The 19,180-nt window shown below is 49.1% G+C and overlaps 8 protein-coding genes across 8 annotated transcripts; 2 read left to right on the forward strand and 6 right to left on the reverse strand.

Moving 5' to 3' along the window:
- Positions 1–1,598: 1,598 nt before the first annotated feature.
- VTN77DRAFT_7463 (uncharacterized protein) lies at positions 1,599–2,093 on the reverse strand (the record flags this gene model as incomplete). The annotated part of the gene is made up of 1 exon (XM_069423854.1): positions 1,599–2,093. One exon carries the CDS (start codon positions 2,091–2,093, stop codon positions 1,599–1,601), a length of 495 nt encoding a protein of 164 aa, XP_069281268.1.
- A 166-nt stretch (positions 2,094–2,259) lies between these two features.
- On the reverse strand, positions 2,260–3,899 carry VTN77DRAFT_7464 (uncharacterized protein; the record flags this gene model as incomplete). Its single annotated transcript, XM_069423855.1, has 2 exons — positions 2,260–3,167; positions 3,233–3,899. 2 exons carry the CDS (start codon positions 3,897–3,899, stop codon positions 2,260–2,262), a joined length of 1,575 nt encoding a protein of 524 aa, XP_069281269.1.
- A 670-nt stretch (positions 3,900–4,569) lies between these two features.
- VTN77DRAFT_7465 (uncharacterized protein) lies at positions 4,570–7,079 on the reverse strand (the record flags this gene model as incomplete). Its single annotated transcript, XM_069423856.1, has 7 exons — positions 4,570–4,628; positions 4,771–4,812; positions 4,871–4,883; positions 6,105–6,227; positions 6,322–6,478; positions 6,559–6,666; positions 6,775–7,079. The coding sequence occupies 7 exons, from the start codon at positions 7,077–7,079 to the stop codon at positions 4,570–4,572; spliced, it is 807 nt and encodes a 268-aa protein (XP_069281270.1).
- A 507-nt stretch (positions 7,080–7,586) lies between these two features.
- VTN77DRAFT_7466 (uncharacterized protein) lies at positions 7,587–8,914 on the reverse strand (the record flags this gene model as incomplete). Its single annotated transcript, XM_069423857.1, has 6 exons — positions 7,587–7,798; positions 7,899–8,051; positions 8,128–8,292; positions 8,368–8,518; positions 8,590–8,795; positions 8,872–8,914. 6 exons carry the CDS (start codon positions 8,912–8,914, stop codon positions 7,587–7,589), a joined length of 930 nt encoding a protein of 309 aa, XP_069281271.1.
- A 363-nt stretch (positions 8,915–9,277) lies between these two features.
- Positions 9,278–12,599, reverse strand: VTN77DRAFT_7467 (uncharacterized protein; the record flags this gene model as incomplete). Its single annotated transcript, XM_069423858.1, has 6 exons — positions 9,278–9,548; positions 9,614–9,901; positions 9,955–10,381; positions 11,634–11,856; positions 12,119–12,317; positions 12,442–12,599. 6 exons carry the CDS (start codon positions 12,597–12,599, stop codon positions 9,278–9,280), a joined length of 1,566 nt encoding a protein of 521 aa, XP_069281272.1.
- Positions 12,600–13,558: 959 nt separating this feature from the next.
- VTN77DRAFT_7468 (uncharacterized protein) lies at positions 13,559–15,108 on the forward strand (the record flags this gene model as incomplete). The annotated part of the gene is made up of 2 exons (XM_069423859.1): positions 13,559–14,014; positions 14,080–15,108. 2 exons carry the CDS (start codon positions 13,559–13,561, stop codon positions 15,106–15,108), a joined length of 1,485 nt encoding a protein of 494 aa, XP_069281273.1.
- A 178-nt stretch (positions 15,109–15,286) lies between these two features.
- Positions 15,287–16,138, reverse strand: VTN77DRAFT_7469 (uncharacterized protein; the record flags this gene model as incomplete). The annotated part of the gene is made up of 1 exon (XM_069423860.1): positions 15,287–16,138. One exon carries the CDS (start codon positions 16,136–16,138, stop codon positions 15,287–15,289), a length of 852 nt encoding a protein of 283 aa, XP_069281274.1.
- Positions 16,139–17,945: 1,807 nt separating this feature from the next.
- On the forward strand, positions 17,946–18,434 carry VTN77DRAFT_7470 (uncharacterized protein; the record flags this gene model as incomplete). Its single annotated transcript, XM_069423862.1, has 1 exon — positions 17,946–18,434. The coding sequence occupies one exon, from the start codon at positions 17,946–17,948 to the stop codon at positions 18,432–18,434; it is 489 nt and encodes a 162-aa protein (XP_069281275.1).
- Positions 18,435–19,180: the final 746 nt, after the last annotated feature.

A 19,180-nucleotide genomic window follows, 5' to 3' on the forward strand; every position in this document is an offset into this window, starting at 1 on the left:
CTCCGGTCCCAGGGCGTCGCGGAATCCGCCTGAGCCGCTGGAGCTGTCGCTTCCGCGACGGTGGCGGTCGTGGTTGTAGACGATGGGGATTGGTGTTGTTGAGGTTGGCGAGGATGAGGATGGAGAGAGTGGTGTTGCGGAGGAGGATGCTTCGCCCGTGGTAGAAGCACTCGTAGGGGAACGGCTGTGAGAGTGAGGTCGTGGTGTGGTTGAGGAGGAGTGGTGGTGATGGTGGGAGTGGATATGACTTGAGGTTGAAGTCGATTGTTGCTGTGACGGGCTGGTCGTCGTCGTCGTTGTCGAAGACGATGACCCATTATTATTGCTGGCCTTGGTGGCTATCGTTCGCGCGCTGGAGGAGAGTTGTGACGACGATGATAGGGATGAGGAGGGGCCACCGGCAGACTGGGATCCCGCCGACAAGGCTCTAAACGCCGACTGTGCTCGGAAGGCGGCGAGGAAGTTCGCCAGGAAGGGTCGATTTGTAGACATCGACGGCGCTGGATGGGACATCTGACGGTTTGTCGATTTGTCTGAACTCTTGTAGAACAAGAGATTGCTCGGAAGGGTTGGTTGGTTGGTTGACGAAGGGGTGAGGGTAGCGGCGGAGTTGATATGCAGTACAGACTGTACAGCAGGGTGTACGTGCCTCTTTTTTGGAAACCGAAGGAACTTGACGGACTTTGCCTCAACGTCGTCCAGAATTTATCGAAGTGAGTGATAGATGAAGGTTATGATGATCGACAGGTGTCGACGATTTATGGCGGCTACCTTGACAGCCGATGCATGCGGGTACTTGCAACAATCCCGAGCACTCCCGTCTGGATCCACGATTCCACGAAAGGCCAGGGAACTTAAAAAATACTATAACCAGGCTAGAAAAGGGCTCTCTCAGTGATGCTGAGCAGCGCCCTGTGGGGACCCGGCGGAGTGGAAGACACAGATAGGCTGGAACGGTCTGGGGAAGCGACCGGCAGGCGGTTTGATGACGTCTGCGATGCTGCCGATTCACCAGGCGTTTCGAGATGCAACGCAAATGAATCAATCAATCCTGCCGCAAAAAAAAGGACCAAATTCTTCTAGAATCGCTGATTGCAAAAAGAAAAAGTCACTCAAATTCTTAAATGACGGTCGATGTGATGGAAGGAGGAAGCAGTGACGATGGCGAGATCATCGTAGGGAAAAGTCGGGATGGATCCAGCCCGGAGAGCCGGAGAGCCAGCCAGACCACCCAATCATGCCGGTCGCTTTTATCATCGGGCACATGATTACCTAGGTGTGTTGTTGCAGCGCGACATTATTATTTAATCTCTCTTCTCTTTGTTCCCCGCACGATGGGATTAGTATAGTACTACTCTGTAGTTACTAACTCACTACTATCCAGATCTTGTCACTACCCCCATATGCAGATGTTATGACGTATGTCAGGACTGTGGTATGCATATCCATTCCAATACTGTCCTTGTATCCAGGATATCGGGCGTCTTGGCGCATTAATTAGTGCGTATCTAACTCGGAGAAAGGGACTTCTAGAAGGGTATCCATGCTCATAGGTTGAAGTCTAAGGCACATATATGTTATGTAGTTGATGAATTCAGTCACCATATCTTCGTTATAGGCGACTGCTTGGCGATTTCTTCTTTCAACTGCTTTTTGATATCCAGGATCTCTTCGCGCATGTCCACCGCCCGTTCCTTGAGGGCGTTGGCTGCGACGAGTGTTGCCTGGCCAGCGCTATCCGGAGTCAGGTTGGTGCACTGCTCTTCCGCAGGTCCTTCGGTGTCCATAGTCTTGATCAGATCCTCGATCCGGATCACAAGCTGAGAGGCTAGCTCCTGCAACGCAATGATTTCCATCGGAACTGTTGTAGAGGATTTGGATGGTATGTACGATCCAATCTTCATCTGGGGACAGTGAACTTTGTGGCGAGCGTCGAGCGAAGGAATCGAGTAGGTCCGGATGCACGTCTTCATGTGGACAAACAAAGCATGCCAGACATCGATCAGACGGTGATGGCAGGAGAAAAGAAGGTGGACCAAAGAATGATCGATTCGATTAAGGGGGCGGTCCTCGGGATCTCGAACCGCGTCCATCTGCGTTCGTTGAGCTACGTCGTGGATCAATCGTGGGAAAATATCTATCAGGCTTTGGGTGGAGTGTAATGTAGGAACTATAGATACTTTTCTTTGCGCCAAAAGAAGGCCATGCGCTGTAATAAACACACGTGGATCGAGCTGTCCTCTTTCCCCTTCTCTTTCTCTAGACCGGTTCTAAGAATTGAGTTATGATCTCAATCATCTCCTTCAACGACTTCTTTCCATTTCCCGGGCCATTCCCACATGCCCCGTACCCACGACTGGCAAGAGCATCCAAGAGGACCACCGCGACAGGGTTTGAAAGAACTCCGTCTTCAAATCTCCGCGCTGTGATTATGCAGTGTCGTTCGGGCAGACCAAGGCAAGCCTCGATCTGGGCCAGCATATGTATGCAGGCCCGAAAGAGAACTTGTAACTGTAATTCCCGGCTTGGATCCATGGTGTTGACTGCGAATCCCGGAAAGGAGGACCCTGGCAGCGTTGTTGGTGCTAGGTGATCATCCACTGGCGAAATGCAAGTGACCAAATCCTGAAAGATGCGTGAAAATATAGCATGATAGATCCAAACAAGGCAGATATAACAGTTTATAAGAACTAGTATTGTAGGAATGTCCACTTCACTATAACCCCTTGACAGCTCATAGTCGTCGGTTCGTGCATCTTGTGGGTGGAATGGGAGAGTGACGGCCCTCTGACTCCACCCACACCCATCGAACGAGAATGGAAGAACCGTCAGCTGCTGAGTATGGTCCTGGTTGAATCCTTGGGTTGCCGTTGACGTGTCAGACGCGGAGAGAGCCTGAGATGGAGAGAAGACTCGGGGGATAGAGAGCGTGAGGGAATGGAGAAATTGCTCTGAAAATCTCAGCACAGTCTGTACTGCAGAACTCAGGGCTGTTGAGCTGTCGTAGTTGTTAGCCGCGGGTATTACCCGCCTTGAAGACGGCAACACTGCGAGTTCTTGGGAAACAATATGTTGATACTCCATCAACAGGAGATTCAATTCCAGGAATTTTCCACGACAGTCATTTTTTAGAGTTTGCTTCTTGTCATACCCGTTGGTTGAACAATCTGCAAAAGACATGTCAGTTATTTCATTCATGTCTTTGAACTTCCCAAATGCTGTCTAGACTTACTGGTTCCATATTCAAGGTGATTAATACAACCGTGAATCTTTTCATGAGACTCTCCCAGATTTGCCCATCCATGAGGATCCGAGTGAAGGGTGGAACCTGGATAAGGAATCTGATGCTCAAGCTCAGCATCAGATGGATGTGTGATCAGCCCTGAAAATAGAGCCGCATTCATACCCTCCAAATCGAGGGTCTGCTGATACGAATCGTCATCAAGTATGTGGTCAGGTTTTAGGGGGACGTTCGATGGATCTATCAACATCCTCGGCAACGAAGAAGGTCCAGCGGACCTCTCATGGTCATGGATATCACGTAAATCGCTGCAGGAGGAGGATGAAAGTTTTTCAGACTTTTGTTCAGAGAGTTTCGAAGCGCAATCTGTTTCTCGCGGTGCATTCCGGGCATCGTGAGCCTTGGTCCCTGCCACTACAGCTGGATTGACTCTCTGCCTTGATCCCTTCGATATGGAACGGTTGGTAGTCGAAGTGATCATGCAAACCATGTCCGCTTTGCGACAACGCTTACACGGCATGAGATAGGGCCTCCAAATGTCCCTTTCGCACCGCAGTTTTTGCATTCGACATCGGTCACAAGCAAAACGGCGAGGTTGCTGAACCATGTCAAAGCGTTGATTACTACCGTCTTGCAAGCTTTGTCGATTCTCGGCCATGACGACACACCGGCCTGGTCCTCTCCGTAATGTCGATACGAATGAATCGTGGTCGAAACCCTAGAATGCACTGTACAGCTGCCGCGCAGCCGAGACCCCACGGCAAATTTCTGAGACTCCGATTCAGATGCAAGGCGTTCCCGGTTCTAGGTCAAATATGACCCTGTCAAACGGTCCTTGAGGTAGAAATGGGTTTTGGTCAGCAAAAGAACCCCGATTGTTCTCCAAGAAAAAAAAAAGGTCTCGAATTTGACCATTCGAGCCATATCACAATTCCTGGTCACCAGATGGGCGACCTTACAGTCTTTCTATGCTTTCATGAAGACCCATCTATGCCGCAGTCCGCTCAGTAACGGGTTACGATCTTCGACCTGTTTTCGTGACTGAACCAATCACAAGTTGTAATGCAATATTTTCACGTCAGATGCCATCATGTCACCTTCTGACAGGGATCATAGCGGCTAACTCTGCCTCCAATTTGTCATAGAAGGGATTGAAAATGCATATAAATCTTTCGACGACCTTGTATTGATCATGCATATGCAGGAGAGTCCAAGTTCTCAGATCTCACACCAGGGATCCGCCAACTGGAGTGATACATTAATGAAGAGGGTCCACGAATAAAATGTAATGCGGCCATCCCTCTTGCTTGAAGTTGAACAATTCACCGCTATTCGTCCAGGACTTTGGAAGCTGACAGTGTCTTCAGACCGCTAGCTAGCTCTGTGCCTGAACAAAGTCAATTCGCGGAATGATGTACCGTGCATAATGTAGCCTCCGGCCCGCAGACTATGTCATGTCTATGCAGATATCCATTGGAGAGCTGCCCAATGGACGACTCGCCAAGGCTGGGATCGGCAGGGAAACGTACAACAGGAGAAGAACAGGGTTTGATGCGTGTATCCGTCGATGCCTATCAAAAGTAGTCATGTGAGATTCTTATCGACCAGAAGATAGAAATCTGTCCTGACATCTGCGCAAATCCTTGACGACAACGAGATAATCAAGCAATCAAATACTCATTCCGCTAGATTTTTTTTCTCCACACCGGGGCAAGCTCGCCACGCTTGGGTCAGCACATGGTGATGTGAAACAAACAGCCACTAAAGACAGCCGTATTTAACTACTCCCCGACGCAGGAGAGAAGTCCTCTCTTTGCTGGTTTGGTGGGTGGTAGCATAAATGGTATATGCACGACACGGATGCCGACGCTCTCTTTGAAGAAGGAATAAGAGCTCTGAGAGTGCGATCTATAACTACTTGGTCAGTGGAACATGAATTGCATCTAGGATCTCACCGCTTTAATATTTGTCAAGATTTCGCAACATCCAGCACGCTACCTAGTCGAGAATCGAATCATTGTAACACCAAGGCGTCTTCGAAGAAAGCCGCGTCGTCGGGATGGCGGAGAGGATCCAGTCTGACAGATCTTGCGAAGTTGAAGAGGCAACTGAAAAGGACAATAACAGTTTATTCACTAAGCTTGAGGATCGATTCTCGACGCTATCATATAGCGTGCCGTCCTTTGTCCCGGAAAGGGTGTTCGTGATATGAAGATCGGGAAGGAAATGCTATTGACTCGTGACTCGCGAGATGTCATTGGAGCTGTACTCTTCTGTGCTCTCCTGTCCATGGGGCCTTCCAAAATCGGAGAGTCCCGCGCCCAGAGTTGTGGGAGACGGATTCCTTATCTGGATAGACTCACCGCATCTGCAAGAATGACAGATATTTGACAGGATGGATGCACTGGGCAGTCAATTTCGTCCAGGCTGCGATCCGATTGGGGCTCTTTGCAGGCCAGCCAAGCGCAAGACAGAAAAGTTGGAGTATTAATCTGTGTCACTTTGGTGGAAAGGGCATGATTCCCGAGTGATACAGATCTTCGATGGAAAGTGTGATTCGTTCGCTGGAGTGGTAGGGATTCTGCTCCTGCTGAGTATGAGTATCCATACTATCTAATAGACAGGATCTGAATTTCAGTCATGAGAATTCAATTCAATTTCCAAAGGTAAGGCTTTCTATCTCCACAGATTGATTTGTCAGGCACTGGTCGTACTATTTATCAATAAGGAAATGACATTAGACATTTTTTTTTCTTTCCAGAATCTCGATCGTCCAGCGTATCGAAGGGTTTTCTTTGATCTACCATGGGAGTACACCTCCCCTATACTCGTTCTGTCCTGGCTGGGGCGTCCACGTAGGAACCGTGATATTGAAGAAACGGCCATTATCCTTGGACGTCGCATTGTGCAGGACTTCCAACACTCCCTTTGCCCCTGTTCCCACCGGCAGGTCCGCCGCTGTAGAGCCCAAATCGGTTTGCAGCCACTATTAGTCGAGTGGACCAAGGTTATTAGCCTCCAATTTCCATACACACTTACATGATGATGGGGGTCTATATTATATTTTCTGTAGTACTTACTCCAGGGTTCACGGCCAAAAAGATCAACCCATCTTTGCCTTCGTCAAGAGCATACTGCACAGTGAGCATGTTCAACGCCGCCTTTGAGATTTTGTATGCCGGAACTGGCTGATAAGTGTATTGGGGAGCCAGAGTCAAGGATCCCATGGACGAAGAACTGACGTTGAGTGAGAAAATGACTGCCTTTCGGGATTTTCAAGATATCCCAAATCATTTGCAGATAAAAAAAGACCTTACATGTTGAGGATTTTCTTCTCCTTCCCGTTACGCAACAATGGCAGGAACGCCCTGGTGACAAGATGGACGCTGTTGACGTTGGCACAGAAAGTGGGCACAAGATCATTCCTGCAGTTATGTAAGCCATCATCTCAAACCAGTTGGTTCAAGGAGAGAGAGAAAGTTTCAGCAGAGCGGCTGGTAATGAATCTTTAGTTAGAATGACAACAGACATACATCGCAGCGACACCACCCGTATTATAATTAATGATCCCAGCGTTGTTGATCAGAATATCCAACCCCTTCCCTGTAATCTCCTCGACTTGAGCCACCGCTTGTCGGATGCTCTCCTCCTCCATGACATTCATATTGATCACAAACAGACGGGACCGATTCTCTTGCTTGAGCTTCTCAAGATCCGCACTGTTCTCCCGAAACGTAGCGATGACCTGGAAGATGTTCTCCTCTGATTGCTCCAGGAGGATCTTCACCATCGCTAATCCGAGACCTTTCGAAGCACCGGTGATTAGATAGGACGCCATCTTTTCTTTTTCCTTTTAGATTTGATTAAGACGAAATGTGGTGCTTTTTTCTGCCTGTTTTTTATCCTTCGCATTTGAGGGGGAAATAGCGGGTTTGGGTTTTTTTTGGATTAAATTATCTGGGAAGCTTTTTGACGTCACGGTGAAGATATGTTTGAGTATCCGGGTCGCAAGCAGTGGAAAGTATATCTCCAAACTTAGGTTTGTCGTTGGTGGCGAGAATCCTGTTTAGAACATTTGTCATTGTATTTTTCTTGTAGGGTCTAGACAGATTCGACGTCGATCTCTTCGATGTCCTGAAATGTAAGTGCCTTGTAGGATTCAAATCTTGTTTTTGCAAACAATGCAAGAACCTCTTTGTCCATTTATGCCCTTATGTTATGCCCACAGAATATGGACTATCTTCTCGGAATCATCCAAGTAAAGCTTGGAGACTAAATGCCTTTTTCACCCAATAGTTCATGCATCAACTGCCTTGGTTTCATAATTTCGAGGGGGATTTTGTGATCAATCCACGGCCTGTAAGCTCAGGTGCGGGAGCAACCTGTCTCGAATAAAATCCTCCACGGAATGCAATTTGACGCCGAGATCAAGAACATTATTATCCGGTATTTCCTTCCCCGGATACATCCCAACGCGGTTGTAGAGCTGAAACATAATGTCTCGATCAGGAACTCCGGTCGTTGGGATAACCGTATATATCGTGCGCTTGCCGGAGACTTGAGCCGTTGAGGAGAAGGCAAAACACGTCAACACAGAGATCTTATCCCTCTGACAAAGTCAAGGGGACATTAGTGGCGAAAACCGAGAACGACTTACTCTTCTCAATCGCTGATGTGATATCCGTTGGTGTTACCCTAGCGTTTGAAGCGTACAGGTAGGCATGTAGAAGCTTTTCTCTCTTCGAGTCCCAATTATCGAAGATGGCTTTGACAATTGCCGCCAGGTCCTTTTCAACGTATAACATGGCCACTGTTGCATGAGAAAGAAAATCGTGTGTTTAGTCAGTCAATTGTCCTTTCGAAACACGCAAGGAGAATGACCATACGCTTCGTCTCCGGCAAAATGATCGGCTGTCGAAATTCAACTACGTCTTTCTCGCTGTCATACTGGACATGGGTTCTGAAAACCATGTTCTCATAGAAATTTCCCGTATAGACAAACGTCGCTGGTAAACCCGTCTCGCGGATATAGTCATCGACATGGTGCTTCCCTGGACTCTCTATCAACATCTTATACTATAAACCAGTCAAGGTCCTCTTTCTCTCTCTTGACGAGAGAAATTTACCTTCGTAAATCCGAGAGACCAACTGTCCAGCTGACAACTTCGCAGAACTTGGAAGCGTGCTCCATACGAAACACTGAACTCTTTCCTGGAGGGCGGCTTTGACCAGATTTTTCCCCTGTTGTTCCTCGCTGCCGGGATCGTCCTTGATTTTCTATATCTTCATTCAGCGATGCTTTCTTTCTCGAAACTTGGGGAGAAAAGATGGAAAATTCTAGTATGTACCGTATCGTAGAAATTCGTCACTCCAAACACTCCCCAGCACCCGCGGAGAACAGGTGGGAGGTCCGAAGCGACAGTGAGATCAGCTTTCACAACTTCAGCGCCCAATTGGGCGAGCTTCTTCGCGGGTTCTGAGTCCGGATTGCGCGTCAGAGCACGCACGCGATATAATTCTGGGAACTGGAGGAGAAGCTTGGCAACCGAGCCACCTAGGAGTCTCTCGTGGTTAGAGAAAAGAGGAATTTCCGGAACAGTCAGTTTACAAGGAAACTGGAAGCAACATACCTTGGTTGCCGGTGGCGCCAGTCACAGCGATTAATCTAGCCATGAGTGGGAGACGCAGTTATTTGATTAGTCTTACGCTTTTCTTCTGTTCCTCACGTTGAACAGAATGGAATTATCTCAGTTTCCTATATATACATATATTCTCTATTCTAGAAGTGGGCGATCATAGTGGATGTGTCAGCACCAATTGCAGAGGCGGAAAGTATTCCGTCGGTTAAAAGATGAAGCTGATCTGCAACCCAGCAGGCTGAACCTTTTTGTGATAGGATTATTATTAATACTTCAAGAAACTGCTCTGAGTGGTTTAGAATAGGTTTCAGCGATGTTGTTTCAACTCCACATCTTTCCAGCTAGATACATCAATCTACTGTGAGCACAGGGCTCAAAGTGAGGCTGAGAAATTTCTTCAGATGGAAGACAGAATCTCGCAATTGCTGTCATCTTCGCACACCGTGGTGCGTCCAAGATTCTTAGCCAGAGGACCTGTGGGCCCACTTACGTAGTGGCACTCGATATCCAAGATACAATACTGTCGAGTGTCGCTGGAGGGATACTGTTCGTCTCCCCAGTATCCCAACCAATATAGCCAGTCGACGCCCTCGGATTCTTGCTCACTGCCTCCGGTCGAATTGCCTCCGGCTGAAGTGAAGGTCGAGGTGCTGTTGTCATACCAAAATCTAATATTGTGACGATCAGCCATATTTCAATTTCATATCCGCTGGTTCAATGGCCATCGTCTTACCCTCGATAATTCTGCGTAACATCCCAGTAGGGGCCATCGTCCGTCGTGTCGTAAAGCAGGCCGAATGGCAAGTCGTAATCCTGCTGGCCGGCCGTTGCGTAATTCGCATGGGTACCAACAGCGATGTAGGTAGTTGCACGACCGTTCGTTTGGGTTAGAGTCGAGTATTCATAAGCTGTCCCGGAAGAGTGCACCGAAAGATAGATATATGCGGGAGTGCCGTTGTAATATCGCACCATGGTATGCTCCCAGTCACCGACATGATTACCATACGTTTCGCCGAGGAACCTGGGAAGATCATTAGCCGCGAAAACATGTTCAGGGATGGAGGTCCTGCGTACTCGTTGCCGTGGTTATAAGAGTAGAAATAGAAGTAAAACACGTCAACGACACCGTCGCCTTTGTCAACAGCGATCAGAGTCGCCGGGGCTGCAGAGTACCCATTGCTGTCCGGTTCGTTCTCTGCAGATAGCAGCCACGCAGGATTGTCTTCAACATTGTCCTTGGAGGTGAGATATACATCATCGGCATACGTATCCAGATTCTCCGGAGTCGCACTCCCAGCTGGCCCAAGAGCGGTGTAGTTGACCTCGGGGATGGTATTCTGGAGATGCGTCACGATGTCTGATGGCCACCATGACTCTCCACTGTAGAGATGCGAGTATGGAGCGTAGGCCAACGCATAATCCGGGATTGGTTCGGATCGCACCAGTGTGCTGCCCGTCAGAATGGCGAGGAAAGAGAAGGAGGCGTGCAAACACCCCATAGCTATAACAAGCAGTCAATTGATGAACTGATTATTATAAAGAGTGGTCGTAGCTTGCAGTTCAGAGCACGGTCAGATCATCCTACAAGATGCAGGTTAGGGGTTTATATACTCCACTGTGATCGATAGTGCAATTGCTGTATGTCCCTGCAGCGCACAGCGACGTTGGAGATATTGGTCTTTTATCCATTGGCATGCTCTGCCGTGGAAGCTCGAATTCCACATCTTCGAACTCATGCCGGATCGGCAGGGATTGACTGGCCCTGAAAAACGACCGGTTCCTAGAGGCCTTCTGCATGGTTTTCTGCACGGTAGAGTGACCGTGTATGCTTAAGCGATTTTAGGGGAGGACGCCAGATACAACATCGCAGATACGCCAACTACTTCAGGGCTGAATGCCGAAGCAGAAAGCCGGGATTGGAGTATTAGTCTTCTCTAGCCTACCACAACCGGAAATATCTGCCGGCACCCTAAGATGTTATATATTGATTTATGGAAGAAAAAAAATCACAAAAGATAGGAATAACAGCACACCATTCTTGACGCAATCTGCTTCTTGACTCTCTTATCCTGCAGTCAGATTTCACGTTAGTTAAATTCTCCCGCCAATCCAGGCTGCATTGGAGAATTGAATGTATTTAGTAATATAGCTAGTGGCTGCAGTTAGTTATTCAAAGTGCAGAGTGACAGCGGTCCATACCCTTGTCTGCCAAGCATATGGCTTCGAAAATTGAAGGTATGTACCCCTCATTAATCTCACTAGTGCTATCTGATGAAGAGAGGGTTAGAGTCAAATACATACAAGCTTATTTATTTACTATTGAAATAGTGCACACTCTCACAAAAGCTCTCGAATCATTTTACTCCATATTGTCAGGTGGCACTTGCGAGGGCTACAGCCTACACATCCTCGTTCTAGATCGTGTACCGCGTGACAGATAGTCATTCATAGTCCAGACGGACTGACAGGATCCTTTTAAGGAAATGAGCCGTTTATATATTTGTTCAAATTAATTATAATACTGGATCAATGACGAGGCTTTCTTCACGCACGTTAACGAGACCCCTGTCCGTAGCTAAGAGTAAAAAGACCAACGGCATCAACATTGTTTTTACACGCCCACATCAGTTATTTAGATAAAAGATGAGTATCTAGTAGCCACTTACTCTCCAGATCTAGCTCTCTTTTCATCAAGCAGATGAATCTGTTCAAGACGGAATAATCTTCAATCTAGATGTGTCCTCTGGATTTACCCTTCCCACCCAACCACCCTCGAGCCGAGACTCGCTCTGCCATAACGACGGCCAAGCAGCTCGTGATTACCTCTTCAAGGATACCTTCTTCACCCTCGTCAATCTTCTCGAGGATGCTCAAGCTTCCCATGACCAGCCGGTCCGTTCGGTTCTGCCACACTGCCAGGACATTCTCCGGATTTTCGGCGGAGACAAGCTTTAGGTTGCCGTTATTTTTATGGGTCTGGTCTTCAACCAGCGACAGTGCTAACTTCGATCCCTTCCAAAAGAAGACTTGAATGTCTGGGTGCTCACCCCCCGGTGCATTAGGCCTCGTGATTTCAACACGGTATGTTCTTCCGATTCCCTCTCGAACAATCGTCACAGACTCTTCACGTTGTCACAGACTGTATTCTCAGAGTCGGAATCGGGGAGGTCGAGCTGATTACGAAACAGAAACGGCCGTTGTTCATATATATCTGCCTCCACTCTCAGCCCGAACAGACCTTCCCATCCGTGATATCGAACTCGAGACACGAGATCCGGGGCCGGTACGTCCGCTGGTCTTGTCGCGCCAAGATCAACGCTGCCGCCAAGATAGAGCTCGGAGGAACCTGGGAGATAGAAGCGCTGCCGATATGCTGGGATGCACCGACTATGGTAAGCTGGACTAGGTGTCTGCGCTGTCCCGCCAGCTGGATGGACCTGGACAGAAAAAGGAAAAGCCATATAAGGCGAAATGGATCTAGACACTCACACAGCATTTTAGGTATATATCATTGAGTTCTGCTCCACTGTGATTTCAAATCCATGTGAGGCTTTTACTGACATCTTTGTAGACATGAAAGAGCCGATAAGGTTCTTTCGAAAAGCTCTGATGAAGGTCTCAGTCCATGGGTTTCCATTCGAATCCAAACGTAGAACATTCTCGATCCTCAGATGATTGCAGATCCTCAGCGTCTCGTCTCCATGAGAGACTTCTCCCATTTGTATCCATAGTATCCATGATTTTGGAGGCAGGCCTCAACGAAGTTGAAAAAGCTTAGCAGCGCAAAGCTGGCGACTGCTTACAAAAAGTATTCTTCAGATATACTGGCGTAATTTACTCGATAATTCTGCCAAATATTTTTCATATTCAACTGGAAACAGAGGAAACCCTGAACGCAATATATGTTCTGCGATGCTCCTGACTCATAAATGTTCTGCCAATGCATTCGACCCCGACTCATCACTAGCGCTTCTCTAGGCTTGTCTGCAAGTATCACATGGAAATATTTGCTCCGTGAGCAATAAAGATGTCCCGGGCGTTCCATATTTGCATCGCTGCTGTGGTTGAGCAGTGTTTACTCCCGCAATAAGGTTGGCGAATACGAGCATTCTCCCTTATGAGGCATTTTTAGTGACAGCTCACGTGCCATTTCAAGCCAAGAGCAATGTGCTTGAGCTTCTAAGGATAGAAATTGAAGGAGAGCACATAATTTATTGTCGTAACTTGATTGTCGAGTATTGAAATAGAGTCCTTCTGTTGATGAGGACGGAGATCTCGTGATTTCGGCTCCACCGCTCATACGTCACTGTTCAAGTTCTTCCGGCAGAAAATCTCACCGCCTTTTAAGTGGGCGACAATGCAGCACAGAAAGCATCTCCCGAGGTCGGCTGCCGGAGCCTCTCTTCGTGAACGGACGTTGAGATGGTTAATGGGAGCAGTTGAGTTGGCGTCCTGGTTATCAGACTGTTCCTTTGGAGGCCAATTGGCTTGATATCTGTAAGTACATGCCAGACGGTCTTGGGTGCTGCTTCGATTGCTCCTCATGAAGCTTCAGTTTCACTGGATGCTTGTACATAATACATCGCCGTGCTAACACCTCCATCACTAGACAGACATTTAGCCATAATTTATATCTATCAGATGCCTCTTTAGCAATTTATTATTCCTTCCAATCGACATGGCTGCCAGATCCACTGGCTTCGTTTTCCGGCCGTTTCCTTTGAGCCCGAGATCTCCCGCATTGGCATTTCCCCCCCGCTGCCATCGTCCGTCCCTACTGCAACAGCGGCATGGTTCTCTACCGCGAACAAGCTTAAGAAATGCTTCTTCAATTGCAGAGTCTTCAACCGCAGAGTCGTCCAGTGAACCCATCAAGAAGACGGGTAATAATGGCTTCAAAAAGGTCCTTTGTCGCACGTCGCTAGCCATCACCCTTCTGGGTGGATACGTCTATTTCACGGATACAAGAGCCAGTGTACACCGATACGCTGTGGTCCCGCTCATACGGTGGCTTTATCCAGATGCGGAGGATGCACACCATGCCGGAGTGGCTGCTCTCAAGAAGTTGTACAATTTAGGCCTTCATCCCCGGGAGCGGGGCAGTCCTGATCAGGATGGTAGCTTGTCGACAGAGGTATTTTCCCGTCATGTGGACAACTGTTAGGATTTTCTTGCTCAGAAGTTTTTTCTTTTTGTCAGGTTTTTGGATACACTCTTTCAAATCCAATTGGAATCTCAGGTGGACTAGACAAGCACGCTGACATCCCTGATCCTCTGTTCGCACTGGGCCCGGCCATTGTCGAAGTGGGAGGAACCACACCGTTGCCACAGGAGGGGAATCCCAAACCTCGTGTATTCAGACTTCCCTCGCAATCTGCCATGATCAACCGGTATGGTCTCAACTCCCTGGGAGCTGACCACATGGCTGCTGTATTGAAACAGCGTGTCCGCGCATTTGCCTTCGCCAACGGCTTCGGTCTTCATGACCTTGCGGAAGAACGCGTGTTGAATGGCGAAGCGGGTGTTCCTCCGGGAAGTCTGACGGAGGGCAAGCTCCTGGCTGTCCAGGTGGCTAAAAACAAGCTTACTCCCGAGTCAGACATCGAAGCAGTGACGCGGGACTACGTATATTGCGTCGAACGGCTCGCCAAGTATGCCGATATCCTGGTGGTCAACGTCTCCAGCCCGAACACTCCTGGCCTTCGCGGTCTACAGGCTACGGCACCTCTGACAGCGATCTTGAAGGGAGTCGTGAGCGCAGCCCAGAAAACAGATCGTAAGACGAAGCCGTACGTGATGGTGAAAGTGAGCCCGGACGAGGACTCCTACGACCAGGTCGCAGGAATCTGCCACGCGGTGCGCGAGTCCGGCGTCGACGGCGTCATCGTAGGAAACACGACGAACCGTCGTCCGGACCCGCTGCCGAAAGGCTTCGTTCTCCCTCCGAGCGAACAGCGTGCCCTCCAGGAGACTGGCGGGTACTCCGGTCCTCAGCTGTTCGACCGCACCGTGGCCCTCGTAGCCCGGTATCGGGCCATGCTTGACAGTTTCGAAGGTCCCAAAAAGGTAATCTTTGCCTCCGGCGGGATCACAAACGGAAAGCAGGCGAAAGCTGTCCTTGACGCTGGAGCCTCCGTCGCCATGATGTACACGGCTGTCGTCTATGGTGGAGTTGGGACGATCACGCGAGTCAAGAATGAGTTGCGTAAGGAAAAAGAACAAAAATAGACGTCGGCCCTTGGTCGATGAATATGCGTGATTATGTAGTGGTGCTGCATAGAAAAATATGTCAATGCATTCCTGATATTCCTTATTCAGTTTCTAACTACAGATTAATATATTTAACTACATACTGTCTATATCGTTATTCGTCTCCAAAACATCAAGTTCATTATATTGTCCCCCTTCATGAGAGGCTCTCTTCGACCTCCCTCACAACTTTCCTGACACCCTCGACTTCGTGGGCAAATCTGCCCAAGAACATTCCGTCCACGGCCTTTCCCAGGCCGCCTTTGCCCCAAAGACCGGGGCCTGCGCTGCCGCCGTACAGAACTCGGACGTCGCCTTCCCGTTTCCCGATGACTGCCCGAATGCCGTCGACGACGGCAGAGACGTGGTCCACGCCTGCTGGGGCGGGTTTCCCAATCGCCCATACAGGTTCATATGCGAAGATCACAGGTGCATCTTCGGGAATGGCGTCCAACACGGCGCGGATCTGGAGCTCACATTCGCGGATGGCGTTGCCAACGGCTTCAGACGCCATCGGACCCGGAGGACTCACTTCTCCGATACAGACAAGCGGTATCATGCCCTGTGCAGAGACTGCTGCTGCCTTTCTTCCGGTCTGCTCGTCTGTTTCCCCGAAGATCGCGCGGCGCTCGGCGTGGCCCAACTCGACGATGGATGCGCCCACCTCGCGGAGCGCGAGTGGTGAGACCTCGCCGGTATAGGCGCCCAGCGGTTCCCAGAAGGAGTCTTGACCCCCCAGCAAGAACGGCGGTGGCAGGTTGGGATCATTGGCATCTGGCAGCTTCGATTGCCAATCCCGAATGATCTCCGCGCAGGGGTACACCGTGAGGAAGTCAGGAATCAGGGCGAGGAGGATCTTGGATCGGTTCTGCGGGAGGACAATTTCGTTCTTGGGGTCAAGTAGGGCGCGCAGGTAGTTCAGGGTGCGGGATGGAGTAAAGTACATCTTCAGGGAGATGATGAGGAGCTTTGGGGGGAGTATCGGATACGCCCCTTTGCTGGTCGCCATTTTTGTATCTGTTCGTATACTTGCTGCGCCTTGAGATCACTCGTTTCGTAACTGCAGCGGGCCCGCCCACCAGGTTTCTCCCTTGCAATGAACTTCACGATGCCTATTTCCAACTGAGTCTTTGGTATCCTCAATTCGCCAAGATGACTCGAAATTCTCAACTGCCGCTGTCCGGGAGTAAATTCCGGGAAATTCTCTTCAAGACACAGAAGAAAGTACCAAGACTGTCACACCCAATTGGCCTAGTGCGTAGAGGCTTGAGCTGGCCACGATGGAATCCACGATGATGTCACTATCCTGCCGTTAAATGAATGTGGAAAGAAATCTGCAGTGAAAGAATGTAGTGAGTAAAGCGATTGACTAGCGTCACAGCTAGCAGGCCGTGCAGTGCGGATGGAAAGTAGGAGAACTCATTGACATGCAGGTAACAGAGGGGTCGTGGCCCGCTATCGGCCAGCTGTTTGTCGTTCAGGCCCGCTTTGGTGGGCGGATGTCTGGGGTGGGAAAGAGCGGAGGGCGAAGCTTATCGATAAGAGGAGGGATGGAGGCTAAACTTTAGAGGATATCTCGTGCAGTACGGGGTACTTAGGTAGGTAGGTACCTAATAATTCATGTACAACCGAGTATAGAGTATTCAATAATAATAACTCAATACATATGAGAGCTGAGTACGTGATTCTGACGGCTATCCTGCTTCTAGATTGATTGGTTATTCTGCAGAGAGTATAGTATCGGCGACAGGTCCGTGTTCCTGAGAAGCCACCCGGTCTTTAGCCGCCGAACCGCCGGAGTGACGCCGAGAGTATTGAACACCTCCGTGAAGCTTCAAGCCGATGCCACTTTCCGAGTTTCTCGCAATGGTTTATTGTTATTATTATTATTATGATTAATATTGCTACCGCTCGGGAACATGGAGACACACCGGTAACAGTATTACAGTCCATCCTTCGAACAAGGATCATCGATGGGTCTAATTTCCCGGGTTATTGCAACGAGACACAGGACGGCGGTCCCCCGACCCACCGGAAGAGCCACTTTCAGCATCCCGTCCCTGGCTGTGAAAGCCTCAGGCACCGAGTATCGTGAATTTTAGCGAAATGTTTTCAGGTATTTTGGAATATTATTATCACAGTTCATTCTCAGGTAACTGCATTAGTATCTTTGCTTTCTCAGGCCTAGACATTTGTGGAACCGGTACTTCAAGACCAGAAGGAGCAGACAGCCGAATGAAACGGCCTCTTTACCAATCCAGCTCTTCATATGCTCTGAACACTTTATAGTTTGTCCTACCCAGCATCTACTAGTAGGATGTGCTCCCTATAGCAGGTTAACAAGTCCTAAAAGACCCGAGATAGTGGAGTCGAGTTGCAGAGCATCCATGTACGGCGGCTGCACAGCGCGGATCTATGACGACACCGCGGGGCACTGGCCCCAGTATTCATCTCCCACATGCACTCCTAATTCGGACAGCAGCATACACAGGGGGAAAACTTCTATGGTGGTGGAGATTTACAGGACGATCAGACATAGTCAGGAGTCATATTGGTGTGGCGTTTGAGCAAATCATGCAGTAGACTTTCGTGGGATCCACGGCTTGTCTTCTCCGCAACATGCGGACCTGGGGCGAGGGTCAAGGAGGGGTTATAGATACATGCATATATAAACGCAGGGCAGTGCTCTCGAAATAATTTTTTTTCTCTTCAAAAATCTCCTCCTGTGAACGCATCTTCCAGATCATTCTGTATATAATTATCCTCACTTAAGTGAACTATTCTTACCTTTGTTTTCTACCATATCCACCAACATCATGGCTGCCGACCTGAAGCCCCTCCGCATTGTCATGGCCTGCGACGATGCTGGCCATGACTACAAAGAGACCCTCAAGGCGGTGCTCGAAAAGAGCCCACTGGTTGAGTCTGTCATCGACGTCGGCGTCAACTCGACCTCAGACAAGACGGCATACCCTCACCCGGCCGTCCAGGGCGCGCAGCTTATTGCGGAAGGCAAGGCGGACCGCGGCCTATTCATCTGCGGTACCGGCCTCGGCGTTGCCATCTCCGCCAACAAGGTTCCCGGCATTCGCGCCGTGACCGCCCACGACCCCTTCTCCGTCGAGCGCTCCATCCTGAGCAACAACGCTCAGGTCCTCTGCTTCGGCCAGCGTGTCATTGGCATCGAGCTCGCCAAGAAGCTCGCCCTCGAGTGGCTCACCTACCGTTTCGACCCCAATAGCGCCTCTGCTGCGAAGGTCCAGGCCATCTGCGATTACGAGAAGAAGCTGGCCGCCAGTCACTAAATACAATCATCGAACGAAGCCTTTCCCGACCTCCAACCTATTGAGACGTTTCGACTCTGCGATGTTTTCCAGTGATATCGTTTTGATGTCGTTCTGATGTGTCGGATTTCGGAGGAATTGGGGTCGCTTTGAACAATATATATGTCCTGACGATGGATGTTCAGGAAAAACCGCGTCTGCGCGGCTGTTTTATATAATTTCAGTCTGACAGGCATCAGTTGATACCTGAGTGATTTTGAGCGAATGATACCACGATTGAGTGTTCTAGCGCAAGAATGAAAAAGGGGTGCAAGTTGACCTTGCGCCGCCTCTCATTACAGTCGTTTTACTATGTCTTGTGATGGATAGCATTTTACCTCATTGTCGAGGGATGTCAATAGAGATAGACAAAATCTGAAAGGAATAAATTACCTATATTGACCGTGAATTCTCTCCTTTTATTGAAACGGCAGGTATCATTCGACACTATATTTCCATTGGATTCATATTGGGCATGCAGATCTGATTGCTTCCACTTCACAGCAGCAGCAGTCCTCATGATACTCCGGAAATGGCATCCGATGCCAACCAGCAGTCTCTGTTATCCGCTCTACAGACTGGAAAGGCAAATTGAGCAGACCAAGATATCGCTTCTGATACAGAGCCCAGTCACGTGCGCACACTGTATCCAGTATCTTAAGATTAATGACCTAGAATCTCACACAAACAAGCTTTTGCATCATTGATTCGAGATTTGATTTCTATTT

The sequence above is a fragment of the Rasamsonia byssochlamydoides genome (assembly GCF_041956645.1).
Source record: "Rasamsonia byssochlamydoides strain NRRL 3658 unplaced genomic scaffold VTN77scaffold_6, whole genome shotgun sequence".
In the NCBI taxonomy this organism is placed as follows: Eukaryota; Fungi; Ascomycota; class Eurotiomycetes; order Eurotiales; family Trichocomaceae; genus Rasamsonia; species Rasamsonia byssochlamydoides.